The sequence below is a fragment of the Chelonia mydas genome, chromosome 14 (genome assembly GCF_015237465.2).
Source record: "Chelonia mydas isolate rCheMyd1 chromosome 14, rCheMyd1.pri.v2, whole genome shotgun sequence".
In the NCBI taxonomy this organism is placed as follows: domain Eukaryota; kingdom Metazoa; phylum Chordata; order Testudines; family Cheloniidae; genus Chelonia; species Chelonia mydas.
Window position 1 is genome coordinate 15,772,755 of NC_051254.2, and position 10,708 is coordinate 15,783,462.

Below are 10,708 nucleotides of genomic sequence, written 5' to 3' on the forward strand. Positions count from 1 at the left end.
GGTGCAGTGCTCATTTGATGCATCTTTTAGCCAAAGACTTAAGTATAACTCCACGAATAAAGGAAATGTTACTGAAATTGCAAAATAATTCCATAACCACCACTTTGCTTCAGTTTCACTGAAAAGAGCAGGAGGATCCATCATACATCCCCCAAGATGTATGACAGAATTCAGTGGCTGACCTATTTATTAAGAACTGGCCTACTCTGATGACAATTTGTGATGAAAATCATAACAAAATAGATGGAACTATCACAGACAAAGTAGTCAAAACTTTAGCTTAAAGCCCACCCCAACTTCTAGTACAGTACTGATCTGTGTGACATACAAGCTGAAGTCCAGCTGTGGGACCTGAACCCATGATTTCATGGCCCAGAAAGGAGAGAATAACCAAAATGAGCAACATGGACGCTGCTTAGATGACAGGACTTATTTTCTTGCTGGAAGTGAATGCCACCTCCAACTCCTTTCACAAAGAAAAATGTTGCTGTATATAGAAAACATCTTAAATTCTACCCATAAAAGTGAGAACATGGATATACACTAGAGCTTTTTGCTTGAACATCATGGGCTGAAAATGAAGACAAGACTCTTTGTTAGAGCCCCCAGAAGGCAGGATGGGAGGAAGACAAGATAGATAATTTCTATCTCACTGTTTGGTAATGTAGATTTTTCAAATTTCAAAGCAACCAGTGACAACCGCCACAGTAAAATACATGATCTTGGTATCTTACCACAACTTATTAATCTCCATATCTGGAAACAAAGTATGTTATAAACAAGGCCCTGTGTTTTCTGAGATTCCACAGCCAGTGAAATCCATCCTCCTATCGCCACTGCAGAACTTGCTTATAGGCTTTTAGCTTTTACTTTAAAAAAATCTTTTCTAGCCTTTTGGATTGTTGAGATAACCCTCCGAATGACTTAGTTTAGTGACTTCCTCAGCCTACAAACAGCTTGAAGCGATAGGACTGAGGTCTGAGCTGCTTCCATTGAGTTCAGTATGATGTTAATTCTAAAATTTAAAGGGACAGTGCAATGAACTGTTTTGCAAAAAATAGTAACAGAAAAATCCAAGTGATGTACCTATCCACCATTGCTGAATACAGTGGTGGACACTGGGACACTACTATGCATGGTAATTGGGGGGCCTTGCCACAGTATTGAGGTTCTGTATGATGCAAAATGTTCTGAATCTTAATTGTAAGCATGATGCATGCAGAGAGAAGACACCAGAAAGCGAGAGAGAGACCGTGAGTGCGCGCACACACAACCCCTACCCCGGTCTCCTTTTCCACTCTGGCTAAGTTTCTCCCAACTGTTCTTGTTGTCTCCATTCACCCACTCCCAGTTTCCTGCATGTCATCAAGATTAAATGGGCTCTAATTTGGATCTGCAAGGCACCTTCTTTTCTAAAAGCTCTCCAGTATTCATTTGTTCTGCTAAGCATTCCAGCAACCACGAACACACCTCCTCTGGATGGTACAGACTTGTCCCTTCGGTGTAAGTGCTTCAGGACAACAAATCATTTGTTAGATATGCATTACTTATTGTACAGGATCAGATACAGATGGTATTATGTAAAATAGTGTAACTATAATAATGGGAGGAGAAAGGAGAAAAACAATCTCATCACTGAGTTCAGTAAACTCTTAATCAAGACATTCTGTACATCCTAACGGAAATTCTAGACAGTTTTAAAATATGTTCAATACTTTTCGATTTCTCTATGCAGGGTAGATTAAAAACAATAAAAATAATTTTTTAAATTTAAATTAAAAACAGGTTTATTTAAAAACAAATTTAAATTTAAATTAGGACAACCTATATTAAGGCCTAAACTTATTCAATCTATTAAAATAATTTTAATTAATTTGAAAAATACTAAGCAGTGCATATTTGTTGCTGAGTTATAAAGAAAGTCAAACCACTGAACTGGTGGAAGTCGCTGACTAAGTAACTGCAATCAGAGTTTGTTGAAGCACTAAACTTGCTTTTGAAAGCAGTAGCCTCATCTGCAGATGCAGAGAAAATATTTTCTTCATTTAGATAATTCAACTAGTTTGGTTCAATGACTAGTTCATTCAAAATTAAGGAATCAGAGTTGAAAAAGCAGTAAAGCTTGTTTTCCCTCTTCCAATGTATTAATAAAAACTAGGTGGAAAGAAGAGATCTACTAGTTCAAAAATCTCAAAGGACACAGTGATTAGAAGCAATCTGTTCATTTCACCAACTACAGATAATACTGATTTATTAAAGAAAGTTAGTTTTAAATGCAAAACATGCTTTGATAAAATTTTTATCCTTATCAGAAAGCTTCGTTAAAGAAAACTAAAACTTTAAAATGTTTTTTGTATATTTAAGTGAATTTGAATTTCCATCCAAACAGAGCTTCATACAAATAAGCAAAAATTAATCATCTAGTAAATAAGAAATGCATGATTTACCATTTTCTAAAATAATAAAATTGTACAAATTCAGACTCTGAATAAATGTACGATAACTTATATAATTGCTTAAATAAATGTCTATAGATATAGTGTACCTTCCTGGTTAGTTTAAAAAAAAAAAACCCCAAACCCCACACCTACCAAATTTAGTGCAAAGACTATATTTATTTGCAAGTCAACATTGAATCAGAAGAGTAGACCTGGAAGGGACCTCGAGAAGTCATCTAGTCTAGTCCCCTGCACTCAAGGCAGCACCAATAACCAGACCATAACTTGACAGGTGTTTGTCTAACCTGTTCTTAAAAACTGCCAATAACAGAGATTCCACAACCTCCCTAGGCAATTTGTTCCAGTGTTTAACTACCCTGACACTTAGGAAGTTTTTCCTAATGTACAACTCAAACCTCCCTTGCTGCAATTTAAACCCATTGCTTCTTGTCCTATTCTCAGAGGTTAATTAGAACAATTTTTTACTCTCATAGGTCATGTTTTCTACACCTTTAATCATTTTTGTTGCTCTCCTTGCGCACAAATTGGAGAAAGTCAAATCTTTTCTGAAATGTGATATCCAGAACTGGACACAATACTCGAGCTGAGGCCTTATCAGCACAGAGTAGAGTGGAAGAATTACTTCTCCTGTGTCGCTTAAAACACTCCTGCTGATACATACCAGAATGTTTACTTTTTTCGCAACGGTGTTACACTGTTGACTCATATTTAGCTATCGATGCACTATAACGCCCCAGATCCTTTTCTGCAGTACTCCTTCCTAAGCAGTCATTTCCCTTTTTGTATGCATGCAACTGATTGTTCCTTCTTAAGTGGAGTACTTTGTATTTGTCCTTATTGAATTTCATTCTATTTACATCACACCATTTATCCAATTTGTCCAGACCATTTTGAATTTTAATTGTATCCTCCAAAACACTTGCATTCCCTCCAAGCTTGGGAACATCTGCAAACTTTATAAGTGTACTCTCTATGTCATTATCCAAATCATTTAAGAAGACCTTGAACAGAACCAGACCCCACTCAATATGCTCTTCCAGCTTGACTGTGAACCACTGATAACTACTTTTTGGGAATGGTTTTCCAGCCAGTTATGCACCCACCTTATAGTAGCTCCATATAGGCTAGTTTTCCCTAGTTTGTTTATGAGAAAGTCATGAGAGACAGTATCAAAAGCCTTACTAAAGTCAGGATAATACCACATCTACTACTTCCTCCTCAGTAACAAGGCTTGTTACCCTGTCAGTGGTTACCAAACAATAAAAGTCAAGCTTTCTCTAGGAAAATAACTAAAATGTATAAGCGCAAAAAACAATTTAAATCAAGGTTTCCTGCTTGCTGATCTAAATCATGAATAAACTGGGCAAAGTTATTTTTATTCCAATCAATGCACCTGGTTCTATGGGTATGCCTACACTGCAATGTAAGCCTGAGCTTTAGCCTGGGTTTAAGCCTAAGCCCCCCCTCCCCTTGCATCTACACTACAATTGTGCTAACCCAGGGCTCAGAACTAGGGTCCCAGGACCCTGCAGGGCTGGAGGGTGTGAGCTCGAGTTAAGCTGGGACCCAGGGTATGAGCCCTATTGCTTTGCAGCATAGACGCTACACTGCTTGACTCGGGTCCCGGGAGTTGGCTGGAAGTATCCCACAATTCCATGGAACAACTTCCTTAATCCTCTATCTCAACAATCTGGAATCCAGATTGAAAATGGAAGCCGTCCCGCTCTGTAAACGGCTCAGGTCAGCGTTAACCCAGTCTCTTCTGATCACTGATCTGCAAGCACACTATCAGTGAGCCTCCTGGGTTTGCAATGGAGAGAGAACCATCAAACCTTGTGCAAAGCCAGCTGCTTCCTGGCAATGTGCAGAGAGGGGAATAAAGTTTTCCCACAGTGCGCTACCACCCTAGAGCTAGAGCAGCCACATTCCTGAGGGTGGGGGAGGCTAGGGATGCTGGGATATGGTTACTTTGACTTGGGTCTGCACACTGCAGTGTGGATGCCAGAGCTCTAGGTTCAAACCTGGATTAGAAAAGTCTTAACATAGGGTTAAAATACAATGTAAACACTCAAGCCCAGGGTTCCCTAACACAGGGCAGTTGACTCAGTTCCACTAATCCTGGGCATTCAAGTTTGATTCCTGAACCTGGTCTCACTCTCCATATTGAATGTATGCAGTGTAGTTGTAGCCATGTTGGTCCCAGAATATCCAGAGACACTATACAGGTCTGGAAATGCACTCTCCATTCTCTGATTCCCCAAAGGGGTTTAATACTCTCTAAGACTTAACAGATGTTCATTAAGCATGTTTAGAAGTATTTTCCAATTGATTGTTAGCCAATCAGTTCTTCCCACCTTCCTAGCGTGATGATGAAGGTAGTTCAACAAGGGGTAGTCACATACCAAACTCCCAAGTTCAAAGTTCTGTCCTTTTTTTGTTTTTTAAAAAGTTCCTGAAGGATACATAAGCTACTGAAAGGAATTTGCTCAAATTTTCAAAAACAATTCCCCTGTAGACAGAAAATTTCAACCAAAAAGCTGAATTTTTTTTAGAACATTTAGTGTGTGAAAACAAGGTTTGTTACAAAAATATTTCAACTTCCATAACTGAGAGTCTGACTAGTAACCATAGTAAAAACTTTGCACTTAGCTTTTGTCTATGTGGGGAAGCTCTTACAAAATAAGTTAAGGTGTGAACTGAAAGCACAACAGCTATTTCACTAACTCCCTGCGTGGATAATCCCTTAGATAAAGCACCACAAACTATTTCCAGAATGTTAGTGAACCCTCACAATACCCCTGTTGAAGTATTATTCCCATTTGACAGATCAGGAAAATGAAGTAACAAGTGAAAAGTTGCCCAAAATTATGTAGCAATTCAGTAACAGAATCTTATGCTACTAGCCCTTGTACACAACTTAGTTACATGACAAATGGAGGATACTCAAAAACAAACACTGAACTCTAGCCAGAAATCAGCTGAGCAATTACTGGACTTTGTTATAGTTTGCCTCAAGTATAGTTACATATTATCTTTGATTACGGAGGTGGAGGGAGGAGAGGGAGGAGAGGGAGGAGGAGACAACGACTTTTGCTCAGCACAAATTTCAGCATCTGCTCCCATTTTGTCAGTTGTAAAGCAAGTGAAATCGTCCCCTTAATTTCTTCTGTATATTAACTCAATGCCAAAATCCTCCTGTATATTAGTAGAATATTATGTTAAACAATTTAAATGCTAAGAGTACCTGGAAACTCAGTTACAGTTTCCACGTAAATCCCTACTTCATATAAACATAAATATAGTATTGTACTTTGTTACTGCATATGCTAAGTTTTCTGCATTAATTATGTGTGACATATGAAGAAGCTAAGGCTGTTGCCAGAACAACAACTTTGGACTTCCTGAATTTTGCAGTTAGAGACTGATCCGCAACCCATTTGAATTTATGGTCTACTGACTTCAGTGGAATTTAGATCCAGTCCTACATTATCATCCATAACACCGCAACAACATAGGATTGTTAGTGCAAACACCACCACCACTCTGAATTTCCTCATTAGAAGAATTATAATGTTTTGTACAATTCAGAAAATATACAAAGAGGGCTACCTAACAAGAGAGAAGATAGGAACTAGTATGTACAAATATCTGAATTATATTTCATATATAAAATACTAAATACTCTTATTCATTTATGTTCGAGTAATTCACTGGACCCCAAATACATCTATAAATCCAAGTCTGTACATTAAAGATCAAATGTATCCTGTTACACATGTAGCTGAGAACACTCCTTCAATTACTGTAAAAATAGTTTTATCAGCTGTTCCCAATATACAGTATTTACACTGCAAAAAATCATGAAAATTTGTTACCCAAGGGCACAAGATCTACTTGCCTATTTTTTCCATAAGAATAATTGAGAAGTGATAGTATTTTACTTCTCCATAAAAAAAAAAAAAAAAAGACAAGTGAATTAGAGTTTGCCATACAGTATCTGTAATTTTCTAATCAACAATGAATTTGAATATACATAAAAAAAGATATATTCAGTGTTGAAAGAGCACTTCCAAAAGAATCACTTTCCAGAACAGCTATGTCAAGAGATTTAGAGTCCCCTGATTTATCTTGGGAACTACAACCATTTTTGATGGGACAGTGAATCTTAACAAATTTGGCCTATCTGTCCAATCCAGCATTTCCATGGATTTCAATAGGAGTTGGACTGAGCCTTTAGTGGGTACAATCAGATGCATACTTGTTTATTTAAATGATTACATCTCCAGGTACCCTCATGCCTTTGCACCTAGGTATGCAGCTTTGCAGTCACTATTTGAAGGAGTTAACTGAAAGTTAATTGATTTCTCAACTAAGTTTCTTAAACTGTGTCAAAGGTGCTTAACCATATTCAGGGCTAAGTTCATGGCAAGTTAGACTCTGTCTAATTCAGTTTTCAAAGACTTTCCCCCCCCAACTTTGGTTAATGCAAAAAATATAAGAGATCAGCTAAACGAAAGGTCAGACTTTAATTCTTTGGGCTAAAAGGAAACATTTCAAACCCAAAGGTTGTTTTGTCTGAAAATTGTCTTAGAACCTCTTCAACAATGACAATACAATAGCTCTATTCAGGGGTGAAAGTAACTGAGGACACTTACCAGTATGCAGCCGGGGCGGCTCTGGCCCCCGGAAGGAGCGGGGTTGGGGGGGTCAGCATCCCCCAGCCAGCCCTTCCAGGCCGCCTGGCCCGTGCTGCCCATGGCTCCCGTGTTGATTTATCGGGCCTGGGGCTCCGGACACCACTGTTGCAGTAGCAGCAGCGGTGTCTGGAGCCCTGGGCCCTTTTAAATCGCCAGTCCCAGGGCAGCTGCACCCTTTGCTCCCCCCACCCCCGTTGATGGCCAGGAGGGGGGCAAAAGGGGCAGGGACATTAAACTGCTGCAGGGTCCTTTACTGCAGCAGTGTCTTAACATTGCTGCACCCCCCCGCCCCCGCATCGGCGGCCCCACCAATGGGGGAGGGGGGGGGAAGGGGGAGCAACGTTAAAGTGCTGCCGTGGCAGCACTTTAAGGACAGTCGTTTGCCGCAGCAGCACTTTGAGAATCCTTGCTGCTCCTTCCCCAGCCCCTGTCGGCGGCCCTGCTGGTAGGGTCCATACCAGCAGGGCCGCCGACAGGGGAGGCAGGACCATTAAAGCGCTGCCGTGGGTATGGGCCGGTGCGGGTTCTTACCGATACACGGTACCGGCCCATACCGGCTCACTTTCACCCCTGGCTCTATTTAAAGTGAAGTAATCAGCTTCATAGAAGTACATTAAAGACAGTGGTCTCATTTACCCCATTAATTAAAACAGTCAAAATAGTTAATTCCTTATGGTTAATTTAGAATGACTAAGAGCCAGATTTTCAGCTTAAGGGAAATTTTTACTATCTTTGGCATTACAGAAGATTTTATCATTGCTAGGTTTATAATAAAGCAGTCTGATGAAAAGGACACTGTAGTCAATAGATTTGATCCCTAGAGAATTAGGGCTTGCGTCAAAGATCACTGAAGTCAAGACATGGGGGCTTTGGCTCAGGTTCTTAGTTTGCTTTACAAAACTGAAGGAAAAAAAAAAAAGGATCTGATTTCATTGATGATGCAGAAGAATTTTCTTCTACAATCTGCTTTGCATCAGAGTCAGGTACCTTTTAAACCAGTAGATTTCATCAGGATCTGCAATCCCATACTCTCTTAGCTTCATCACCATCAGAGCGCTCTTCCTGATGGCCATCTCATAGCGCTGGCTGCGGGAGAGGAAATTCAAATCCTCATGCTGGAAGTCTGGATCATTCAGAACTAAGGCTTCTGAAGGCACAATGGAAGAACAGAAAAGGAATTAAGGGTCAAAAGAGCAAGACAGTCATCCCATGAGGAAGAGTAAAACTATAAGGATTGTTATGCCCAGCCCTGAAATACTAAAATCTGAAGCAAGTTCAGGTGCATCTGCTAGTCAAAATACTTCTTGCCGTGGATCATTTTCACATTAAGTGTATGTTCAAACACCTTTTAGTCAGTAATTCACTGGTATGGCACCACTGGGCACAAAGGTACTCATATGGTTCCCGTTATTATAGTACTGAGTGCCTTCCAATCTTTAGTGTATCTAGCCTTGTAACACCCCTGTTAGGTAAAGAAGTGCTACATTAGCCACATTTTACAAGTGGGGAACTGAGGCACAGAGAGGCTAAATGTCTTGCTCAAGGTCACGCAGGAAGTCTGTGGCAGAACAAGGAAACAAACCCATGCCTAAGCTAGTGCCCTAACCACTGGACTATCCTTTCCCACAGTCCCATATGGGGCCCCTAGGTATAAGGCGGGGGACGGGAAGCAATATCAACCACATACCTATGAGCGCCTTCCCTTATCTAGGGACAGAAGCTGGAGGATTTTCCCATATGTGGTGTCCAACTTACCCGGCGGGGAGAAGGGCAATACTACCGACCCGCCAGATGAGCTCCCCGGGATAGCACACACACAGGAATGGGAGCTCCCCAGGATCCAGTGGGGGTCTCAGAGTGGGCACGGGGGAAGTACCCCAACGTGAGGAGGGGGGTCCCCTCAGAGCCCGTGGGGGAGGGGCTCCGTCCCGTGAGGAGGAGGAGGGGGTCCCCTCAGAGCCCGTGGGGGAGGGGCTCCGTCCCGTGAGGAGGAGGAGGGGGTCCCCTCAGAGCCCGTGGGGGAGGGGCTCCGTCCCGTGAGGAGGGGGGGGGGGTCCCCTCAGAGCCCGTGGGGGAGGGGCTCCATCCCGTGAGGAGGAGGAGGGGGTCCCCTCAGAGCCCGTGGGGGAGGGGCTCCGTCCCGTGAGGAGGAGGAGGGGGTCCCCTCAGAGCCCGTGGGGGAGGGGCTCCGTCCCGTGAGGAGGAGGAGGGGGGGGTCCCCTCAGAGCCCGTGGGGGAGGGGCTCCGTCCCGTGAGGAGGAGGAGGGGGGGGTCCCCTCAGAGCCCGTGGGGGAGGGGCTCCGTCCCGTGAGGAGGAGGAGGGGGTCCCCTCAGAGCCCGTGGGGGAGGGGCTCCGTCCCGTGAGGGGGGGGGTCCCCTCAGAGCCCGTGGGGGAGGGGCTCCATCCCGTGAGGAGGAGGAGGGGCGGGCTCAGGCTCTCACCAATCTCCCTGCGGCGCCGGGTCCGCTCGGCGCCCCCATCCAGAATGTGGGTGAGGAGCTCGGGATTGAAGGAGGCCGAGTCACGCTCCCTGCGCAGATCCTTGTTCATGGCGGCGGCAACTCCCCGACTCCGTGACCCCCCCTCCAGGTCTCGCACAGCCTGACTGAGCAGCAACGCCGACAGCGGCCAGGCAACAGCGAGCCGGGCTCCCGCCCCGCCCACTAGCGTGCGACATGGAAGGGCGGCGACCCGGAGAGAAAGCGATTGGCGCGCGGCTCCGTCACTCACCGCAGACAAGGCAATTCCCCCTCCGCCCTCCGTCAGGCGCGCGCATGCGCATGGGTTTGTGTCGGGGCTCGGTGGCTGCGTTGTAGCCTAGCGCTTTGCAGGGGGCGGGGCCGGGGTTCGTTCGCTGGTGCCGCCACCGTCAGCGGTGTGATCTGCCGCAGCAGTTCCTGCACCCGAGCGCAAGCTGCAAAGGTGGAGTGGGCGCTGGCCAAATAGCCAGTCAGGCGGTGCTTAATGTGTGCCAGGCCTGGGACCCCGCCCTGGGTTTGCTGTATGGGTTATGAAAGTAACAAACATTGCTTGAGCTGCGGCACCTCTTTCATTACAAATTAAGGACTGGAACTGGGGGACCACGGCCTAGGAGGTGACAACCCTTGAGGGGAACACTACAGATCCGGGAAAGGTTGATGCGGGGAGCCATTGTGCTCAGGAGGGGGAAGATCAACAGGTTAAGAGGCTGTGTCTTAAAACACAACGGGAAAAAACCAGACCCTAAATCTGATCATCTGCATTGTGAAGGAACTAGCTGCCATGGCAGGAATGGATAGCATTGACAAATAGACACAAGTGACATGCAGAGCTACAGCCTGATCAGATTGCTGGATATACGTCCAAAAGGCCCCTGAGGTTCTTGTGGTTTTGAACTTTGGTATCAGTTGCATAATATGCCATGCGAGTTTTTGTTGTTGAAATCACAATCAGTCCCACACTGCATATACAACGGGTGGAACTAAATGCATTGCAACAAGTAACTATTTCAGGGCTCTGTGATGCAGTTCGTGCAGTCAGGTTAATTAATTGCAAAGAACAGTGACAATTTA

The 10,708-nt window shown here is 43.9% G+C and overlaps 1 protein-coding gene across 3 annotated transcripts in view; it reads right to left on the reverse strand.

Moving 5' to 3' along the window:
* Positions 1-10,092, reverse strand: part of ACOX1 (acyl-CoA oxidase 1) — a 30,750-nt gene extending 20,658 nt beyond the window's left edge. Inside the window, exons 1-2 of one of the 3 annotated variants that reach the window (XM_007072546.4) lie at positions 9,599-10,092; positions 8,144-8,303 (exon numbers count right to left, since the gene is read on the reverse strand). In XM_007072546.4, coding sequence (XP_007072608.2) covers positions 8,144-8,303; positions 9,599-9,707 — 269 coding nt within the window. In that variant the 5' untranslated portion in view covers positions 9,708-10,092. The remainder of the gene's footprint in view (positions 1-8,143; positions 8,304-9,598) is intronic. The other 2 variants (XM_027834690.3, XM_043528443.1) reach the window with 2 other exon arrangements.
* Positions 10,093-10,708: the final 616 nt, after the last annotated feature.